General features: G+C 45.6%; 1 protein-coding gene across 7 annotated transcripts in view; it reads left to right on the forward strand.

Annotated features, from left to right (window-relative positions):
• The window catches only part of LOC102458989 (nardilysin-like), a 158,488-nt gene that overhangs the window by 85,491 nt on the left and 50,143 nt on the right, over nt 1–22,854 (forward strand). For all 7 annotated transcript variants that reach the window (XR_016350238.1, XR_012905859.2, XR_012905858.2 and 4 more), the window contains 5 exons: nt 1,235–1,321; nt 4,407–4,526; nt 11,835–11,886; nt 13,759–13,909; nt 18,270–18,397. Coding sequence is in view for 4 of the 7 variants with exons in the window: in XM_075935997.2 (XP_075792112.2) it covers nt 1,235–1,321; nt 4,407–4,526; nt 11,835–11,886; nt 13,759–13,909; nt 18,270–18,397 (538 nt within the window). In the remaining 3 variants the exon portion in view is untranslated. The remainder of the gene's footprint in view (nt 1–1,234; nt 1,322–4,406; nt 4,527–11,834; nt 11,887–13,758; nt 13,910–18,269; nt 18,398–22,854) is intronic.

The raw sequence follows: 22,854 nt of genomic DNA on the forward strand, positions 1-22,854 counted from the left end.
TGGTGTGGAAATATAGCATAAGGAAATGTTATTTACTCCTCCACTAACATAACACAAGAGTTAAATTACATTTATAGACAGCAGATTTAAAACTGTTGGAAGACAGGATACTGGGCTAGTTGAACCATTGATCTGACCCAGTATGGCCATTCTGATTTTATATGGAGCCCAAATGTATCTGCCCCCTGCTGTAACTCCCCTTTCAGAGCTGAGAGAAAGTCCAGAGTTCAATTAGTCTCTCCCTCTCTCTCACTCTCTCCAGTTAGTAAGAAAGTAAGACTGTATATTAAAATTGTAAGGCAAATCAGTGTCCCTTAAGTGACTTTCTATAAGATATCAGAACATGTTAATATTAGAGCTGAGCAGGTCTAATATTTATTTAAATTTTTTCTTGTATAAAGGAATTAGACACAGGGGTCCTGTCAGCTAATTCCTAAGTTATCTACTGAAATAGCCTAGAATTTTCCAATGCCTTAGTAACCCTACAAAGAGGTGATATGTATGGGGGGTGGGGGTGGGGAAGGGCAAATGGAATTGGTTCCCCTCATTTGCTGCTTGGCTTGTACTGGGCATGCTCAGCAATACTGCTGAAGCTGCTGCCCTCATCTGCCCCCCATGCTCTCACACACTCTCCTCCCCCACATCATGGCATGCACAGATCATCCGCCCCCCCCCCCCCAAAAAAAATCTGAAATGATGCTCTTGGAATGGGGATGGAAAGATGAAGTTCCAGCTTTGATCTTGGCTTATGAGTCAGTAATGGTTTGGGTGCTTTCTGTATTGGCAAGTCTCTCCTTTTTAGCATTAGCTGGGTCCAGTCCACCTGGCTTTAAGGGAAGAGCCTTTCTGATGAAGGAGAAAGAGGGATCATAGTGAGTTTTCTTCCCATCCCAACTAAATAATGAATGGTGATGAAAAAGCATGTATTGGAGGTCAAGATAAGATGATAATGTGGTATTTTCCAGTACTAATGCACATGGTTCTGAGTTACATTTAACCATGACTATTGTTTTTAAGTTCACCTGAAGTGAATTTTAAGAAGGGTCTTAAGAACAAAGGGTGAAAGTGAGACAAATGGTATCACGAAAGGAGCTCCAAGCATTCTGTAAATAGACACATGGGCAGAAGCATCAGAAGGAAGTATTGTAGTTCTAGCAACAAGGTATTGATGTGATACCTACTGCCTTATTTAAACCTATCTACTATTAAGAGACTAATTTCATATTTTTCACAGATATTGACAAATATTGGAGTGATTTATGGGCCAATGACTTTCCATTAAATAAGGACTTGCATTTACCTGAAGAAAACAAATATATAGGTGAGTGAGACACTAGTATTTGGTTGGACTCTGTCATGTTGCTCTTTCCCGGTTTGCTCAGTTTCTGAATCGGAGGTTCTGGGAAATGATCTTTTTCTTTTAAATGAATGTGTGATTTTAGACTGTTCCTTTTGGAATGCAGAGAAAATGTGGAAGCATACTTTTAATAAGTTTAAATTTTGATCTGAGAATGTCTGTTTAAAGATATTCTTAATGCATGGACCATGGAGCCAAACAGAGCAGTTGTGATTCACTCAGGAGTAGCTTGCATAAAGCTATAGACCTTACAAGCCAGTGATTCCATCAGTTGGAAGTGACGGAGGAGGAGAAGGACCCTCGGAGTCCTGGTTGATTATAGGATGACTATGAGCCGCCATTGTGACATGGCCATGAAAAAGGCTAATCCGGTCTTGGGATGTATTAGGCAAGGTATTTCCAGTAAGGATAAGGAGGTGTTAGTGCCATTATACAAGGCATTGGTGAGACCCCAGTTGGAATACTGTGTGCAGTTCTGGTCTCCCATGTTTAAGAAGGATGAATTCAAACTGGAACAGGTACAAAGAAAGGCCACTAGGATGATATGAGGAATGGAAAACCTGTCTTATGAAAGGAGACTCAAGGAGCTTGGCTTGTTTACCTTAACCAAAAAAAGGCTGAGGGGGGATATGATTGCACTCTTTAAATATATTAGAGGAATTATTTAAGCTTAATACCAATGTGGACACAAGAACAAATGGATATAAGCTAGCACCCCAGCCCCATAAGCTCCCCATTGCCAGCCCTAACCCCTAGAGCCCCTCCACTCCTCCACAACCCTCCCTATGCCAACCACTGATCCCAGATACCCCTGCACCCAAATCCCCTCAGAGACCCCCAGTGCCAAATGCCTCAGTGCCAGCCTCCTGCCCCACAGAGCCCCTCATCACCAGACACCTGAGTGCCAGCCTCCTGTTTCCAGAGCCCCACTGTACCCAACCCCCCCTTATATCCTCTCATGCTAGCCCCCAGTTCCCAATATTAACCCCGTCCCCAGAGCCCCCCAGTGCTAGCCCTGCCCCCATAGCGCACCCCACTACTATCCCTGTCCACAGAGTTCCCCAATGCCAGCTCCTCACCCCAGATGTCCCAGTGTCCTCAAGTATCAGCCCCCACCCTTAGAGCTCCCCAGTATTATCCTTGCCTCCAGAGCCCTCCAGTATTAGCATAGCCCCCAGAGCCACCACCCACCTCTTGCAGCCCCCTATCCCCAGAGCTCCTTCAGAACTAGTCCCATCCTTCAAGACCCTGTGCCTGCCTTGCCCCTCTTACCTAGCCCTGTGCTGCCTCCCAGCCACTAGCTGAGCACTGCTGCCTGGGTCATGGCTGCTCTAAGCCTGCCGTGCCAGGCTCCACATGGCCTTCCTGCTGCATAGTGAACTATACTTCCGTGCAGGGGCAGATGACAGTTTTGCGGGGCCCCCCCTTTGCCACGGCACATGTGCAGTGACGCCATGCGCATGCGCATGCGCAGCGGCGCCATGGCGCATGCGCAGGGCTTTTTGAAGCGCAGGGCCCAGGGCGGCCGCCCCGTTCGCCCTGCCCTATATCCACCCCTGCTTCTGTGTCTGGGAGGAGACCCTGCTCATGCCCAGTGCTGGTTGGCTTAGAGGCAGGGCAGGACACACTTCTTCCAACAGCTGTGGCGGGAGGGGAGGTGCTGGGCAGTGTACCCCAGAGCCATCGTGGCCTGGCAGCTAGCAGTTGCAGGCCCAGCACCAGTCTGTGGACCAAAAGTAGGCTGTGAACCCCTGTCTGATGGGCTACAGCACATTGCCGCGCCATGCCCCCAGCTTTTATTTAGTTCTGCCCCTTGGCGTTCTCAGAGAATTCCCTTCCTGCGTACTTCCACACACAGCAACAGAGTGAGTGGGGTGGCTGGTAGCTGGGTGTGTTGTGACTGGAGCTGGGACCACAGTGAGGCTGACCCTGCTGGGGCAGCCTTACTGTCACCCCAGTTTCAGCTCGGGCAGTTGCTATGCGGCTCGGCCAGTGGGGCCAAGTGCCAGGTGGAAAGTGGCTGTCCTGGGTGGAAAGCGCCGGGTGGAAAGCGGCTGCTCCGGCTGGCTGGACCAAATGCTGCATGCTGAGAGGTTTCCCCAACCAACGGGGCCAAGCGCCATGTGCTAAGTGGCTGCCCCGGCTGGTGGCGCCAAATGCCATATGGAGAGCAGCTTCCCTTGGAGATGGGGCCAAACGCTGGATGAAGGGCGAATGCTCCTGCGACCCCATTCTCCTCCCTCCCCACTCGGCAGGAGCCTCCTCTGGCCTCCATCTGCTCCCAGCCAGCAGGTACACACATTATTATTATTATGCATTATTAGGTGAATAAGAAAATATGAATGTGCAGGATGTCTCAGCGCTTTCAGACCTGTTAGTACTGCCTCTTTAATTCTGGTGCAATTGAAGCAAAAGGTTTGGACTGGAGAATACTTAACAAATATTAGCTACTATTTTATTGGGCTTTTAAAATGTGTGTGTGCAGCAGTTTTTCAAATTCTTCTTAATCATCATGTTCCCCCCTTCTTTTATTTGCCTGATATACCATGGGCTAAAATTACTATAATGATTATACAAAACTGCAAATATATTAATTACCACAAAGAATATGCAAATATTTCAGTGCTGGCCGCCATTGGCTTTTGAATGAGTTTGTCGGTCTGCAGTATAAAAGAGCTTGGGAACCAGTGCTTTAGAACATGGCTTACTAAAAGAGGCCATGTTGTTAGATTATTCCTGTACTTTTGGGAAAAATAACACAAGCTCTAACGTAGCAACTGGATATGTCATCAAAAGTAAAGAGAATGAAGAATTTATCTTAATATCCTATCTGTTCTTCACTTCAGGCTTGGCACTGGAGATGAGCCAAATATCTGCTACAGAATCTAAATTCATGACCTTTAGTTCCAGAAGGCAGTGTGCCATTAAATACATTCTGGTGACACAGAAAAGTGTAGAACAGTTTGCTTACAGTTTTAAACGTTTCACACTTGTGCCAATGGTTATGGATTTGAAATTTAGTAACCCACATATTCTGTTTCCATATTAGCTACTGACTTCACTCTGAAGGCATCTGATTGTCCTGATATGAAGCACCCAGTCAAAATTCTGAATACACAGCATGGCTGTGTGTGGTATAAGAAGGACAATAAATTCAAAATCCCTAAAGGTAACACCTGTTAGATGGTATATTAAACAAAATGAGCAAAACAAAGCTTTTCCTATGTCATTGTACTAACTAGCACCTATATAGTACTGGCAAATTGTTCAGAATTAGGACTTGTAGCTCCTCTTTTTTTCCAAAAATCAAGTAGCACAAAGCAGCACTATTGTTAAGTTCTGGTTGGCATTTCAGTTATAAGCCCCTTTTGTAAGTGTTTAACTTTTTATGGTGAGCATGTAGAATCGTTTTTGCATGCCATATTTATTGGGAAGTATGCAAGTCCTTATTATAAGGAAAAGTGCACCCCCAACTGTCCCATTCCTTCTTCACCACTGCAAAGAACAGAAGGGAACTACTTCTGTGCTCTGGCTACCAATCTCTGGCACCCAACAAGCAGATGTTCCCTGGTACACAGCTCTGGCAAGAGCTGGCTGAGCAGTGGCAAATGCCAGCAGGGAGCTATTTAAAGAGCTTGCAGAGACTCAGGTTGCAATAGAACAGTACCTGTACAAAATTTTGAGTTACTTTCACCGCTGCCTGTGTTAGCACCTTCCTCAATAAAATGCTTTAGTGACAGATCTTTTCACCACAAGTCTGGGCTGGGGAGCTGCCACCATGTACTAAAACTTATGTGCTTAAGCCAGCTATGGTGCCTCTGACTGCCTTTATTGCACACCTTGATTGACACCTGCTTCTATTGTAAACCCCACTAAAGGGTCAGCGACATCTACTGTGGTACTGACCCATCCCATCAGGTCTAGGCACTGACTTCTTGTCCTTGGAGGTTGTTTCTAAAGACTTGCCTTCTTTTATACATAAAAGAAAGAAGAAGCACTATGATTCCTAACCACATGGCACTCTGATAAAGGAGTTTTCAGTATCAGCATCATCAGAGCAGCACTCACAGCTTTCAGCATTAGAGGCCATGGTCCCAAGCAGGTTGGCATAGTGTTTTAAGGAGTTTCACTCATAGAATTCCTTCTATTTCTCCACGTCTTAGCGCTAGTTCTCGCTGCGGCTCAGGTCAGATTACAGAAGTCCAGGGCTTCTTTAGTAAGAACACTATTGAAAGTGCTTGAGAATATAATACCCACCAGAGCCAAAGCTAGATCCTTTGGCATTCCCAAGTCCTCTGGTTCTTCTGAGAGGCATTAATCCCATGATCAGCCTTTACAGTTGCAAAGACATGATTCATCAACAACTTTTTAGACTTACCACTTGCAAAGGAGGTGCTAATATCATCCCAAACCAGCTAATCGAAGGAGACCACAGAACTAGAAAAACAAAAACCTTCAGTGGTCCTTACCACAGTTTTCCTTTTCTTCCTTCGAGTAGCAGAGTTGATGATATGCTCAGGAGCAAAGTGACAGTCTCTAGGTTCTCCATCAATAGCTCTGTATTTCATAAGAGAAACCAATGTGTAAGGGTAATTATAAAGGGTAATCTGATTGTGCTCTGAGAAGCATTTGGCTGACATTGATCATCTGCAGGCACTGCCTCCCATAGCTCTCAGTGGCTGCACTTTTGTGTTCCCAACGAATGGGAGCTGTGGGAAGTGGCAGCCAGCACATCCATGAGGATCCTTTGCCTGCAGGTGATGCTTTCCACAGCTCCTCTTGACTGGGAACAGAGAACAGGGAGCTGCGGGGTGGGAGAGGAGGAGGGCGGCGGGGGGCGTTACTGCTGATGGTCAACATCAGCAAAATGTCTTGCAGCCCACAATCAGATTACCCAGATGGAGTGCATGTGGCCCATAGACTGCAAGTTGCCCACCATTGTTCTAGACTGTGTGCTCCATCTCAAGTCTCATGGATTCTGCGTCTTCTTTGAGAGCCCACTTCTCATCTGTATCAGCATACCACCAATGTGTTAAGGGAAGGCCTGTTCTTCTCACATGCTATGGTTTCTTGATTCTTATAAGGACTTTATAATATATTCCCTGCTACAAGGGAACCTAACCCTTCTCCTTTGAGTGGTGTCCCTGTGGGTACTCCAGTCAGGTGTTGGTGTATCATTGCCCTGGCGATTGGAGATTTTTAGCCTAGCAGTGCCTTCCCATGCAATACATGCATAGTCGCTGTCATGCGCTGTTTCGTCTGTTAGTTGTGCATACTGCATGGGTCTCCTCAGTTTCTTCTTCGAGTGTTCCACTTAGGTATGTCAGTGCTGCTGTTCACATGGCCCAGAGATTCTTGCTAGCAGTCCCCCAGCCACCGGTGCATGCTGCACTATTGTGCAGTCACTCGGAATTACAGTTGCATATGCGCTGGCAGCGGTTCCCTCAGTCTCCCTTAATCAACATTATCCATAAGAGAAAAAAAGACAAAAGAAGACAACACAGGAAGAAGAACAAGTGGAGCGGTGCGTGGGTGCTACCGTCGAGTCCCGCTCCCCAAAGGGCAACACAGACAGGCAAACCCTGTGTTGCCCACACCACTGGGCTTTAAAAGGTGCAAAGGATGCGGGATCTCTATCTTAGTGGCAGATGGACACGAGCAGTGTCTGTGCTGCCTAGGGCAGGACCACCTGGTCAGACACAGCACACACTGCCAGAAGCTCACCCCAAGTTCTAAGAAGGCGAGAGATCTGCAGAGAAGACTTCTATATACAGACCTCAACACCATGGCTGAGCCACAACCTCACTCGCCCATCCCCAGAGATAATCCTTTAAAGGAGGAGGGCAGGAGGAGCACGCCCTCACAGGGGAGCATGACCCGGAGAAACGCTCCAGGTCCCCCACTGAGCCTCAGCCTCAGAGTAACAAAAGAACTCTCAACAACGAGGCTGACAATGCTTGCCCTGAGAAGGGCTGTCAAAAGCAGGATGAGGGATCCAGCTCAAAGAAGAGCCGTGATCCCAAAATGAAGCACAGATCCGCTGACCAGGCTTCGGTCTCTCCTCACAGTAACTTGGTACCGGCGGAGAAGACGGTACTGGTAATAAACAAGCAAGGTGCAGAGCAGTAGAACGCCAAGCTCTAACAAATGCTCAGTGCTGATGGCAAGATGAGCTCAGCTGCAATGAATTACACAGCAATGCTTCCACCATTTCTGGTACCGAGGTACATAAAGGAGGCGAGGTGGGCCGAACCACGCACGTTAGAAAGGGCGCGAATGACCAGCAGTGCAGGGAGCATGCGCGGTCCGGCCCGATATCGCTATGAAATCTCCCGATCAGTGGTGCCAGGATGGACCTGACACCTAGAGTGGAGCATCCATGGGGCACATCTTGAAGAACCATCGTTACTACACAAGGTAAGTAACTTCTTCTTTTAGTGATGAGGAGGAGGAGCACATAAAGGGTCAGCACAGAGTTCCTCAATATGCTGCACTACAACAGCAGCAACTACAGAAGTGGCAGGTGGCACAATGGATACTTCCACTGCTTCCCCCACAGTGGCCCTATTGGGACCTGGGGGCGCCCTACAGAAGCCAACAAATGCAATTTCAACAAACCTTTCAGGTACCCAGGGCACAGTCGGCTGACATGAAACGCACAGAAACGAGTTGACTGACATGATTGATCATGACAGCGAGTCCTCTATGGAGGAGGCAACGCAGGCTTCACATATTCCTCTCAATACTTTGTATTTTAGGAACACAGTCTTCCTGTGTCACCAATCAGAGGGGACGACTTTAGAAGGTTCCAAGACCTGTTCCGGAGGGTAGAGGACATGCTTGAAATAAGGCTCTCTGATGTAATACAAAACAAGCATAAACTCATGAGCAAACTCAGCCTACCTCAATGTACCAAGCTGGCTCTGCCGATGAACGAAGCTCTTATGGATCCGGCTAAGTCTATATGAAGGATTCTGGCATCAGTGCTTCGAACCTCAAAGAAACTGGATAAGAAGTACTACATAGCACTACGGGGTCAAATTCTTCTCCCACCCTTCCCCGAATTCATTGGTAGTCTAAGCGGCCAACCGAAGGGGGAAGCAACACCAGTACCCCAGAACACCAAATATTGACAAAGAGACTAAAAGGATGGATGCTTTGGGGAAGAACGCTATTCATCAACCTCCCTCCAACTGAGAATCACAAATTATGTAGCTCTGCTAGCCAAACACTTACACCAGACATTCAAATAATTAAATTCTTTTATTCAGTACATACCAGGACATAAGAGAACAGTTCGAATCAAATGTGGGGGAAGGTTCATTGATATTCACAAACAGCATTACAGGCAGCATTAGATGCAGTGGATAGAGCAGCCAGGTCCATGGCATCTGCAGTAGTGATAAGACGAGTGTGGCATGGCTGCCACTGTCGGAGTTCCCCAGGGAGGTTCAATTGAACATCAAGGACCTCCCATTTAAGGACGCGACCGCCAACCTGACATTGAGCAGTTAAATACTGCCCCTTTGGTCCCGACAGTCTAGCCAGATTTCTATCCATTTTACAATTCATTTATCCAAGCCATACTTCCTTAACTTGCTGTCAAGACTTTTGTGTGAGACTGTATCTACGGCTTTGCTAACGTCAAGGTATATCACATCCACCGACTTCCCCATATCCGCAGAGCCAGTTACCTTATCATAGAAGCTAATCAGATTTGTCAGGCAGGACTTGTCCTTGGTGAATCCATGTTGATTATTCCTGATCACTTTCCCCTCTTCCAAGTGCATCAAAATGGATTCCTTGAGGATCCCCTCCATGATTTTTCCAGGGACAGAAGTAAGGCTGACTGGTCTGTAGTTCCCTGGATTGTCCTTCCCTTTTTTAAAAGATGGGCATTACATTTGCCTTTTTCCAGTCATCCAGGATCTCTCCCAATCTTCACGACTTTTCAAAGATAATGGTCAAAGGCTCCGCAATGACATTTGCCAGCTCCCTCAGTACCCTCGGATGCATTAAATCCGGACCCATAGATTTGTATGTCTAGCTTTTCTAAATAGTTCTTAACCTGTTATTTCTTCACCAAGGGCTGCCCACCTCCTTCTCATGTTGGGCTATGGTGGCTCTGGGGGTTGGGGCTGTTGGGAGAGGTGTGTCCTGCCCCACCTCTCAGCCAACAAGTGCTGGGCAGGGGCAGGGTCTCCTTCCGGCTGCGAAAGTTCGCTTCCGTGTGCAGTGGGAGGGCCTTGAAGACCAGCTCCAAGTGGCCCTCCTGCCATGCAGGGAAGCACTCTTCCATGGCTGGGAAGAGATTCTGTGCTGCATGGCCCTCCTGCAGTGCAGGGAAGTGCTCTTCTGCAACTGGAGGAGAGCCTGCCCCTTCCTGGTGCTGGTTGGATGAGAGGCGGGGAAGGACATGCTTCTCACACCAGCTGCAGCAGGAAGGCAGGCACAGGGCAGTGTACCAGCCCCAGCCCCCAAAGCTGCCACGATGTAGGCAGCAGCACAGAGTTAGATGAGGGGTGTAGGGCAGGCATAGGGGTTCTAGGAGTGGGGCTAGTGCTGGGGGGATCTGGAGGTTGAGCTAGTAGTGGGGAATCTATGGGGGCAGGGCTAGCACTGGGGGCCTCTGGGGATGGGACTAATATTGGGGGCTGACACCGTGGGAGGTTCTGGGGAGCTTGGGTGCAGTGGGGCTCTGGAAACAGGAGGCTGGTACTGGGGTGTCTGGTGGTTGTGAGCTCTAAGAGCTCTAAGGCGGGGGGCTGGCACTGGGGGCCTCTGAGGGCTTGAGGCTGGCACTGGGGGGGTTGGGTGCAGGGGACTCTGAGGTCAGTGGCTGGTGCTGGGGGGTAGTGAAGGGGTAGGGTGGCTCTAGGGGTTAGGGCTGGCACTGGGGCTTTGTGGGATGAGCTTTTGGTGGACCAGTAATGTTGTATTTGCATACTCACAATTTGCATAATGAATATGCAAATATGCAATTAAAATGTTACTGGTCCACCAAAAATTTGTGAATGGGTTTGCTGGTCCCTGTTATCAAAAAGGTTGGGAATCACTGGAGTAGGGGACCAACTTGCATCCCTGAAAGAGGGCCAAGTGATCCAAGCCTCATCTTTTTCATCACCTAATGATGCTATAGTGGCTCACCCTCCAGTGGTCCCGTCTGGTGACATTAAGGCCCACCAAGATTTCCTCAAGAGGGTGGCGGAAATGTTTGGATCTCCAGGTGGAGAAGTCCAAAAGATGTCTGACTCCCTCTTTGGGGTGCTGGGCCAGGGGATACCTGCAAGACTGGCCCTACCCCGGCATGATGAGAAAGTCAAGATCGATAAGGTGCTCTGGTAGACCCTCCTGTCCATACCACTGATCTCCAAATGGGCAGAGAGGAAGTACTTTGTGCCTGTCAAGGACAATATCTGTGCACCCATACACCGCCCAACTCCCTTGTGGCAGAATCAGTGTCAACCAGCTCCCTTGGCTCAGTCAGGCTTGACCCACTCCAAGCAAGGAGCCAAGAAATCATTTTGAGGGTGCACCTGCCTGAAAAATACTGGACTTTCCCACAAACCCAGTTTCTCCTTTGTTTGGCAACCGCCCCTCCCTTGGCCTCCTGGCTTGATCTGCCATAACATCAGACTGCTGGATCCTGGACATGATCTTGCAGAATTATGCCCTCCAATTCTTCTCCACACCCTTCTCCCAATCCCTTCACCATCCCTCTTCAGTATATATTTCATGGAAAATTAATTGTTTTGAGATAAGGAATGGTTAGGAGAAAAAATGTTTACAGGTTGAACCTCCCAAATCTGGAACTCTGGTCCGGCAACATCTGTGGTCCAGAAGGAAGGCCATGGATGTTGCCGGACAAGAGAGTCCTGGAGGCCAGGAGCATGAGCCAGCTGGGAGTCCTGTGGGAGCTAGGTAGCCCCAGCTGGGCATTCAGGGTTTGGTCCTATGGTGGGTGGGGAGTCCAACCCTAGGGTGCCCCAGGCTGGGGAGCCCCTGTGGCAACCGAAAGGAATCCCTGGCCCCGACCAGGAACCCAGGCAGTAACTGAACCACTGGTGGGTGCAGGGAATCTTCAGACAGAAACCCTGGTGGAAGCAGGGCCAGCAGCAGCCAGGGGAGGATCCGTGGTGGGAGAGGGGCCAATGGCAACCAGAGGGAATTCCCGGCCGAGAGCCCCAGCCCAGTTGGGAATACCAGCAGAGAGGGACTAGCAGTGTCTAGGGAGAATCCCAGCTGAGGAAGCTGACCTTGAGAGCCCCAGCATGGGGCCAACAGCGGGGAGGGAAGCCCAGGCTTCAGAGATGCTCACAGACCAGAAAGGAGCCTTGATGTCCCCTGGTCTGTCAAACTCTGTGGTTTGGGACCACTCAGGTCCCAAGAGTGCTGGATCAGGGAGGTCCAACCTGTACATATCCGAAATTGCTATTGTTTCATCAGGTTGCTCATTTCAGCCTTTTTCAAATTTCAGCTTACGTACGTTTCCATCTGATCTCCCCACTGATACAGCAGTCTGCAAAGAGGTAAAGATTTACCTTTCACTTATCTGTCTTATAGAACATGATACAACTATAATTGTAGCATAGTATTAGTAGTTAAAATTCCTCTGCAGGTGAAAAAACTCCCAAACGATAGACCTTTCTTTGACAAAACAAACCTCAAGATCATAGTAATCACAGAAATGTAGGACTGGAAGGGATCTCAAAAGGTCACCTTGTCCAGTCCCTGTGCTGAGGTGAGATTAAGTATACTTACATTATCCCTGGCAGGCATTTGTCTAATCTATACAACCTACAATGATGTGGATTTCACAACCTCTCTCTTGCTAATTTATTCCAGGACTTAATTATTCTTATTAGTACAATGCTTTTCCAAATATACAGACTAAACCTTCTTTGCTGAAAACTAAAATGATTGCTTCTTGTTCTACCCTCAGTGGACATGGAAGACAATTGGTCACCATCATCTTTGTAACAACAACCTTTTACATATTTGAAATCTGTTATCATGTCCTCTTCATCTTTTTCTTTTCTGAACTAAACATACCCAATTCTTTCAATGTTTCCTTGTAGCTCATGCTTTCTAAATGTGTTATGTTTTTTGTTCTCCTCTGGATTCTAGGATTCTGTACATATTAATTCATTATATCACTTCCAATGCTAACTAAAACGGAATCTCCCAAATTCCTTTGCACAAATAGCATTAACACATAATTCTTCTTTGAGTGCTTGCTCATGTCCATTTCACTTAGGTATGTGCATGTCGTGTGCATGGATGTCAGAGCTTTTTTCACCCAGTGGCCCCCGTTGGGTGTGCTATGTACCATTGGTGTGGAGTCTGGTGCCAGTGGCTGAAGCGCAGACTCCATAAGGATCAGCTTTAGTCAGGAATCTCACTTCCACTTTGCTCTCTGCTTGAAGCGCCTGCAGATTTTACAACTGTTTGGCCCTCCCCCAACATTTTAAACATGAGTTGTGGGGGTTGCTGCAGGGCATGGGCTTCAAGCCCTTGGAGCAAGGCTTGAATCCCTGTGGTCCAAGTATACCCTCCCCAGGAGGGGAGAGATAAGCTGGAAACCCGCTGAAAACTAACTGCTAATTACAACTATTACAAAGAACAGTAAACTGTAAAACACTAAAGGCAACTATATACACTAGGCTGAGGGTAGACTCACAAGACATCAAGATGCTTCAGCTACTGTCATGGATGATAAAAAGGAATCAAGGGGGGTGGAGGGCCAGCAGGGGTATATGTGTGCTGACATAGTGGTGCCACTCCAGGGGGCTCCCTGGCCGGCCCAATGGTTACCGGGGGGAAAAATGCTCTGACATCCTTGCATGTAGTGTGCGCACACCTAAGTGGAATGGACATGAGCAACACATCTCGAAGAACAACAATTACAAGAGGTAAGTAACTTTTTTTCTATATTAACATTCCAATATTCAACACATTTTACTGAAAGCGAACATGTTGCCTAAAAAACTCCATTATTTTTAACACTTAGATTTTAACCCACATATCCTGCAATAGTTGGGCTGATTTTTATACTGCCCTGAAATACTTTGTAATTTGAGTAAGTTTCTCTTTTGAGCCAAAAAGATTTTAAATTTAATCCCCAAAAACCTACTAATTAGTTTTTTGCTTGCTGAATAAAGAGAAATACAGAACCTAATTTTTCAGGTTTTTGCTTTGTTCAGGGGAAAAATCTGTGTAGAAAAACAAATGTTTTTGTAGTGGGGTTTAAATTCTTAAATTTTAGATAGTTTTAGCTGCCTAGTGAAATAGCTTATTGGACAATTTTTTATTTGTGTACTCTCAAACCCCTATTGACTTTAAATCTGTTTCTTTTTACTCTCCCTTGTCATTTCCCACTCCAATCTTCTTCATTCATATAGTGTTGTGCTTTTTGAGACTTTTGTAAATATCCTTTCCCACACCCTTGCTGAACCAGCATATGAAGCTGATGTTGCTCAGTTGCAATATAAACTGGTATCTGGAGAGCATGGTTTGGTCATTCGAGTGAATGGATTCAATCATAAACTACCTGTAAGTACTATTTCTGTATGTCCTCCTTATTACAGATCAATTAGCCTTTTGCTGAATAGTCTCAGAGGGGTCTTTTGGCCATGAAAACTCACGATACCATCTACATTTTTGTTAGTCTGTAAGGTGCTGCAGGACTATTGATTGTTTTTTAAGTTCTTTTGCTGAATGTCATTTTCTAAACCACGCAAAGACTTGAAATATTGGTATTTTAATTTCAATTAATCTGTTAATGGTTTTACAACTATTGATAATAATTTTGAATACAGGTAACTCATGGGCTTCCTGCAGGGTCACTCAGGAACCAGCAGAATCAGTGAGTGTAGATTTGCAGATTAGCAGGGAGACTTTGTGGCATGACTGATAAGTAGACTGGAATGGAGAAAGAACTAGTCTCTTTGGTGCTTCCAAGCATTATATCCAATTAAAAGATTCTTAAAGTAACAAGATCTGACATACTTTATCTTATCTTAACCAAAGTCTTTAAAAAGTGTATTCTTTAATTGCATGGAGTGATTAGGATATCTTTGTCATGTAATAGCAAAATAACAATGAATCAGGAAGTTGCCATCTTTGTATTCTGATATACGGAACTTGAGACAGGAGAAGGCAGCTAAGCAAGTGTACACAATAAGGAGGCAGGTGTCTTTTAAACGTTTTATGAGGAAAGTTGTCATTTTGAAAGGTTTAATATTGTGGTTTAATATTTGTATACCAGGACCAAAAAGCAGAAAATATTATGTAGATATTAAACTTCTGCCTTCTTTCGTGTATGTGCTTGTGTGCACCAACACATTCACCTTTCTTCAAAAAGATGAATGGTTGTTTGTTTAAAAGATAACATGTAAAGTCTTAGAAGTCTTATTGAACAGATATATACTTAATCCTAGGTGAATTCTGCAATTTTACTGTGCGGCCAAATGCAAAAATTGAAGAATTCATCCAGACTAATATACTTTGTATTTTTCAAATAGCTAAATATGTACGTGAAGAACTTTCACTTTAAATTTTCTTCTCTTCAAAGTAAGGGTACGTGGAACTATAAACAGCCTCAATTATAATTTAAGTTTTAATAGCTTTTTATAAACATTGACCTTGTCTTTGTGTGATGTTTGGATAAATATTACAGGTTTAACCTCTGTAGTTGGGCACCCTTGGGACCTGACTGGTGCCAAACCAGAGAATTTGCCAGACTATGAGAGGTTAGTATTGTCTAGCAGCCGTACCAATACTTCCACTGCTTACCAGGCTCTTAGGAGACAGGGGTAAATTAGGACTAAATAACAGCACAGAATATTGAGAGCCAGGACTTGGTAGCTGTCAAGAAACTTTATAGGATCACGGGAAACTTGGCTACAAGTATGATAAGTGGATATCTGGCTATCTAAAATCATGTCTGACCATGGATGTTGCCTGACCAGAGAGTGCCTGACTAGAGAGCTTCAACCTGTAATATCTTTTGGGTATGTATGTGCCCAATGATAAGATCTGGAGGCCATGAAGATTTTTGGGAGAGAATTATAAGGGGTGACTCCACTAGGACTGCAGTAGGAACACAGCTTATGCGCTCCTCACGCAGCTGTGGCTTCTTCATAGCCCCTCCAGACAGAGGTGGACAAGATGGAAATTTCCCCCAATTTTCCCCAAGTCAAATGGTGAGAGTAATCTATGGGGAGCCATAGATATCCCATGTCATGTGAAAGTGGAGTTGGAAGCAGAAAACACACAATGCAAGAGAGCAAAAAGAGTGAGCTACCGTCAGGAGAGGGAGAAGATCTTGGTCATGGAAGGTAGGCAAATAAGGGAGGAGCATGGGGATGCATTGGCTTGTGAGGAAGAGGCAATGCCGGGCAGATTGATGGATGTATCAGTTGCTGGCTGCTGCTGCCACTGCTTGGCTGAGTACAACTACTATTGTCAGCAGCTGTGTTCTCAACTGCTCTTCTGTGGCACCTGCTGGTGCTTGTGACTGTTACTGATTTGGTCAGTATAACAGGGTTCCTTATTCACATGAAGAATTTTTAGCATGGGCTGAATTCCACCAGCTGGTGATATAGAAGATGAATTGCAAATGTAACCGCTGATGACAGGACCCTTACATACTGAGCAAATTATTTTCTTGGTAATGTTAACAGTAGTGGCAGTTCCCATGAGAGAGAGAGAATGATGGGATTTCAGAAGGTGCAGGAGTTTGTCTCATGATGACCTCCAGTCCCCTCATGAAGTTCAGCCCCCTCATGAAGTTCAGCCTGTCAAAAGCTGACAGAATCTCTTCCCTTCTGCCCGCCTTTCTCATGGGAATGAGGAGGAGGAGGGAGCAAAGATCCCAGCAGCTCTGGCTTCTCCCTTTGCTCCTCTTCTGTGAGAAAAATGGATAGGACAATGTCTGTGCTCCTCATGTCTCCTCCTCACTACACCCTGCCTAGGAGGAGAGAAGGGAGGTAAAGAACCCTGGAGCTTACCCCAGTTTAGTGCTAGGGAAGAGGGAACTTTGCTGTAGCCAACCTCCCCCTTATCCCGTTGAGGCCTGGGAGAGGATGGCCAAACTCTCAGGAGAAGCAGAGGTGAGGCTGCAGGATGGTAGTAGGGCAATGAGTTTTGGAGGCTGAACTGAGGAGGTAGGGGACTGATATAGTGGCTGAACTTGGTGGGGACAGAACTAATGGGAAGTTGGGGAAAGAATTAATTGTTGGGCAGAGGACAGGCAGATATGGGGTGAGAGCTCCTGAAGCAAGAGCCAAAAGCACCATCCTATACATTTGTGAGAGTGGGCAGCACTAATTCTCTCTCTTAGGGTATGTCTAGACTGCATTCCTCTGTCGGCAGAGGGATGCAGATTAGGCAGGTTGACATTGCAAATAAGGCAGGGATTTAAATATTCCGTGCCTAATTTGCATAAAAATGGCCACCACATTTTGCTGACTCAGCACTTTGTCAGGAAAAAGCGGCAGTCTAGAGGGGGATCTGTCGAGAAAGAAAAACTTTTTCGATAGATCCCTTATGCCTCCTGCAAGGAAGTTTACAGGATCTGTCGAAAAAGGCTTTCTTTCTCGACAGATCCCCCTCTAGACTGCCGCTTTTTCCTAACAAGTGCTGAGTCGGCAAAATGCAACGGCCATTTTTATGCAAATTAGGCACGGGATATTTAAATCCCTGCCTCATTTGCAATGTCGACCTGCCTAATCTGCATCCCTCTGCCGACAGAGGGATACAGTCTAGACATACCCTTACATATCTTTTACATACTCACACAATCACTGTTACTGAGGTAGGGTATGTCACGAATAATTAATACGTGAATGGAGGCTTTATTTCTTAAAAGATAAAATTAGGAAGGTAAACAGATCATTAGATTGAAAACAGAATTTGCACTAAATAAGTAATGAGGTTAGAAAGCAAACAAGACAGGAACCAAATAAATTGGGAAACGTGGAGATGAGGTAAAGATTAGGTTTAGTGTGGAGAATTCATTACAGATCATAATGCACAGGAATTGGTTCCTGCAAGGTACCAAATCAGTCCTAAAATGTGTAATTCAATGTAATGTGTGCATGTATATAAAGAAAGAGGTTTTCTGTGTAACTTTGGACGATAGGTATGCTCTCTATCCCCCTGTATGCTTGAGTCTAGCTTTACTTTACACCAAATAAAGGAACTTGAGTTATGAAATCTGGTGTCATCCCAGAGACCTGGATAAGCGTTCTCCCAGAACTGCGTATGGTGTTCTAGATAAGCTGAGTGGAAAAGGCCTTGAAGGGAAAATACATGTTATGCATGTGCCCATGAGCACACGTCTGGGGGAGTTCAAAAACCAAAAGATGGACCTAAAAAATCACAATGTAATTTTTTAAGGCCAATCTCATGATTTTTGTATTTGTCTCGTGATTTTTGGTTTCTTGAAGCTGGTAATACTGCATTAATTCATGTAAATTACAAACATAGCAGTCAAAATATTTGTGCCGTGTGAGAGAGTTTGATACTAGGAGATCCAATTAATTGTGTAACATTGCAATAAAACAAACTGTTAATGCATTTTACATGATTAAAAATTGCTATATAAGAAATAGTTAATTTCCTTTAACTTTAAAGATATCCATTCAGATTTAACAAATTGCTTTCTTGAGCTAAATGCTAATGCATGGATGTCCTGGCAATTGGTAGCTTACTCTTAACTAATTAATTTATTTATTCAAGACCTTATTAGAATGTTTTATAGATATATACTATGCAGTTCTTGTTGGCCCATGGATTATTAAATGAACTTCCTTTTTATATAATATAAAATTCAAATTAGACCTCTTTGGCAAAAAATATTCTATTTGGTAAAAATGGTTCCGAAAATAATATTTTATTTTCTTTCCAGCTGCTATTTCAGCTCATCATTGACCACTTGTCTGACTTCAGTTTTACTTCAGCAGTTTTTGAGATGATAACAGAGCAGCTAAAAAAGACTTACTTTAATATTCTGATCAAGCATGAGATGCTGGCCGAGTGAGTATCTGTAAGAAGGCTAATTTGATAGACTGGTCCTAGGATGGAGTAGAAATATTTTCTGCTTTAACCATATTGTCACTGTAGCACATTGTAGGAGCTGCAGATATTTCCTTTCTTCCAATCAGAAATTGCTGTGCAGTATTTTGCACTGTCTCATGAATAAAATGAATCCCAGCATAATATTTAAGTACTTGAAGCATAATACATAAATTGTTACCTACTTCTGCTTTGTAATAAGTGTTTGATGCTACTAATTAAATGCCAAAGCAAAGGTGGATATTTACGTATGTAAATAACGCTGTATGTATATTGCACAGATTACAAAGTAATTATTTTGCACCCATGGTAGAGAGTATGTTATTGGGTCTGAAGGGATATGTGAACAATTTCACAGATTTTTCAGTGGCACATTGAGAGTTTGGGTGAAGAGTTTTGTAAATATATTTTATTTGCATATGGGTGTTATATAAAAAAATGGAACTGACTAACTGGCAGGAGGAAAAACAATTCTTACAATTGAAGTTTTATGAACATCAATACCATTTTGTAAGCTGCAACAGATAAAATCTTTGATATACCATAATTGTGTAGGAGCAAGCTTTGAAGATTATTAGGAACTGGGGAACATTTTGGGAAATTAGGAGCTTATACAGAAAGAATGGACTCCACTTAAACCAAAATGGAACCAGGTTGCTAGCAAACAAAATATTGTGAAGGAGTTTTAAACTAAGAGCTGCAGGAAAGCTGGCAGGTGTAGAGGAGCATATGGTTCAGAAATAGACGTTTCTTAAGAAAGGATCCTATTAACCAGGGGAGGGAGGATTCTCTATCTCTACTAAGGAAGTAAGCATGGAAGTTGATAAAGTATTGGTAGAGTATCAGAGGCAGCAGCGCAGGGTGATAGGCAGCCAGTCCATAAGGGGAGCTGGTTTTTAAATTGGTTCCCCATATGGACCATCACCTGCCTGGAATCCCGTGCTGGTGCCTCAGATACGGAGGCAGCAGCGCAGAGTGGCAGGAGGCTCCTTAGGAGTAGGGCCAGAGTGCACTGGCTGCTGGCCCCACCCCTGGGGACTATAGAATAGTTGAATAACCGATAAGAACTTATTCACAAAGTTAATCAACTATTCAGTTGAACCTCTTTGGTCCGGTTAAGTTAAATCTTATAGAGGAGAATATAAAGGAGCATAAATTCTCACAAATCGTACAATTAGGCCAAAAAAGAATTTGAAGTGCAAATGCCCAAAGACTTAAAAATTAATAGTAATGTTTTAAGTGCTAAAGGAACATTCAAGGACAGTAAGACCATTGTGGAGAAACTGAATGACTTTTTGCATCAGTTTTCTCAGCTGAGAATATGAGGGAAATTCCCAAACCTGAGCCATTCTTTTTTGGTGACAAATCTAAGGAACTATTCCAAATTAAGAGGAGGATTTGGAACAGATTGATAAAATAAATGGTAGTAGGTCATTGAAACCAGATGGTATTCACCCCAGAGTTCTGAAGAAGCTCATATGTGAAAATGCAGAATTACGAACTTTAGTCTGTAACCTATTATTTAAATTAGCTTCTGAACCACATGACTGGAAGATAGCTAATGTGACACCAATTTTTTAAAAGGCTCTCCAGGGGATATCCTGGCAATTACAGGCTGGTTAGCCGGACATCAGTACCAGGCAAATTGGTTGAAATTGGTTTCCCCAGAGCTGCCACCTTGGCATGGAGAAATTGTCAGCAAGAGGGGTTCCCTAGAGTTGCCACCACTGTCAGCATGGACAGAAAAAGAAGCTTAATATGGCACCGGCAGCTCTGAAGCATGGTACCTAGAAGTGCCTTCCCTCCCCCCCAGTTCTGCTTGGCATCACAGGTTACATATCACCCTAGAAGCAGGAGCAATTAGGCTCTTAGGCAATATTAAAGAAGCACAATTACTATACTATCTCTAAAAGAGTGGCATAGTGAAAACTTTTGGTACCGGGTGAGACAGAACTTCCATCTAGGAAGTGTTCTGTACCTTCCCAAGCATCAGTACTGACAGATTTTAGAGTGCAATCTAGATATACCCTTAGAAGCTGTTCTGCTCTGTAGAGATCCAAGAATCCCATTAGTAGCCTTCATAGCCACACTATCACACTGGAAGCGCATGTTTGAGTTCACTTCTTTTTCCTCCAGGCTTATTATTGCTGGGAGACGTTGGGAGGAAGGGCTGGTTTCAGCTCTTATTGGCTGGACTTTATGATTAACCTTTTGCCTTGTTCTCTTTTCAAATCTGTAGACTAATGATTTCAAATTTTTTATTAACATCCTCCTCTGTTGTTTATACAGCCTGTGCTATTCTGTAATTCTTCTTTTGGTGTCATCTCACTTTGTGGAGTTCCTATAGTTGGCTGAATAACAATGTGTTAAAACACTAGCAATCTGAAATAAAGAGAGGTCTACAGAGTTAAGTAAGTGGCCTAGAAGAGAAAAACAGGGTTGAGGAACCTTTTTTCAATTGCACTGACCCACAGAAAAATTAGTCAGGGGTCACACACATCAGAAGCAAAAAAAAAAAAAAAAAAAAAAAAAGGAGGTGAGGGAAGAGGAAGACACCTCATTGGAGACTTCCTGCAGGAATGGAGTGCAGTGTTGGCTTGCCCCAATGTGCATGGAAGCCCTGAAGCTCGCTCACAGTGCTGGACTGAGCCATAGTTGTGCCCTGGACAGCGGGTGCGTGGCGCCCCTTACCACTTCAATCCGACGTCCCCCCCACATAGGATGGCACCCCGGGCAGATGCCCAGCTAGCCCCCACCCCTTAATCCGGCCCTGAGCTCACTATAGGCAGGGCCAGATTCACTTTGGGGGCTTGGGGCTATTAGATTTTGTTGGGCTACCTTGGGCTTCGGGGTGGGGCCAAAACTTAGGGATTCAGACTAGGGATGTTAAATGGTTAACCAGTAAGCATACGGAAAAGCATGAGGCTTACTGGCTTGCTTACCAGCTAATGGAAATTTGTCAGTGAACTCTGGTGATAGGCAGCTGCGCTGGGCCGGAGCAGCCCCGCCCACAGATGGACTGGCAGAGGGGCTAGGTGGCAGGATTTGAAACAAAATGGCTAACCAGTTAAGCACTCTTGTTTAACTTATTACAGTAAACTTCCGATAATCCGGCACTTTTAGGACCCAGGGGGTGCCGGATTATCAAATATGCCAGACTATCGGAAGAGGGGGCTATGAGGGGCCTGGGGTGGGGAGTCCGGCTCTGCCCCAGGCATCCCCGATTCAGCCGCTGCTGAAACTGACCAGTGGCTGACCAGAATCAGCTGCTGGTCAGTTTCAGCAGCAGCTGAATCGGGGAAGCCTGGTGCAGAGCAGCTCCAATTGTCCGGCTGCCCGGAGCACTTCCGGGTTTCCAATGGTGCTGGACCATCAGGCGTGCTGGAGCATTGGATGCTGGACCAATGGAGTTTTACTGTAACTGTTTTAACATCCCTAGTTCAGACAGTGTGCGGGAGGAGCTGCAGGTTGAGGCAGGAGGGCATAATGTCTCTGATGGGGCTCTGGGCTGGAGCTGAGGATGAAGTGTTTGGGGTGCAGGAGGGGGCTTCAGGTTGAGGCAAGGGGAATGGGCTCAGGCCAGGAGTTTGGATGCAGGAGCGGGCTTAGGGTTGTAGTTTGGGGTCTGGGAGGGAGTTAGGGTGCAAGAGAACCTCAGTGCTGGGGAATGGGATGTGGGGTCTAATTGGGAGTTAGGGTGCGGGAGGGGGCTCAAGGCTGAGGCAAGATATTGGGGGTGCAGGGTGTTTATTTGGGGCAGTTCCTGTTTGCTGCAGGGGGAAGGGGAGATGGCTCTTTCCAGCCCTGTGCTTGCCTGCAGTCACCGGCCCCAGCAACCTCTATTGGCTGCGATTCCCAACCAGTGGGAGCTGCGGGGTGCAGTACCTGCCATCAAGGGCAGCATGAAGGATGCAGCTTCCTCCGGTGCTCGCAGCAATGTGGCTCAAGCCTGGGACAGGGTGTGCGTGTGTGAAAGGAACAGCAGAATCCAGAGCCACCCAGCAAGTGCAGCCTGGAACACAGGGGCTTTAGTGGCTGCAGCCCAGGGCCTCAGGCAAAAGCCCCCCTCTTAGACTGGGGCCCTGGACTACAGCCACTAAACCCCCTTTCTTAATCTGGCTCTAGGCACAGTCCTGATCAAAGCATGCCAGGGGCTGGATCCGGCTCACAGGTTGTAGGTTTCCCATCCCTGTGATGTCCCTTACAAAATTCAGAAGCAGTATACAATTATTATCAGTGTAAAGTAATTATCCTGAGAACTAGGATGTAAGTGCTCCCCCAGGGACATTCCAAAACAGTTGTTCTTCGGAGATGTCCCCGCGGGTGCTCCACTATGGGGGGCTGGGATTGCCCCGGCGCCGCAGACGGAAGCTTGTGATGAGCAGTGTTCGGCCAGACCGCACATGTGCTGCGGGCTT

The sequence above is a fragment of the Pelodiscus sinensis genome, chromosome 9 (genome assembly GCF_052426305.1).
Source record: "Pelodiscus sinensis isolate ZL-2025 chromosome 9, ASM5242630v1, whole genome shotgun sequence".
In the NCBI taxonomy this organism is placed as follows: Eukaryota; Metazoa; Chordata; order Testudines; family Trionychidae; genus Pelodiscus; species Pelodiscus sinensis.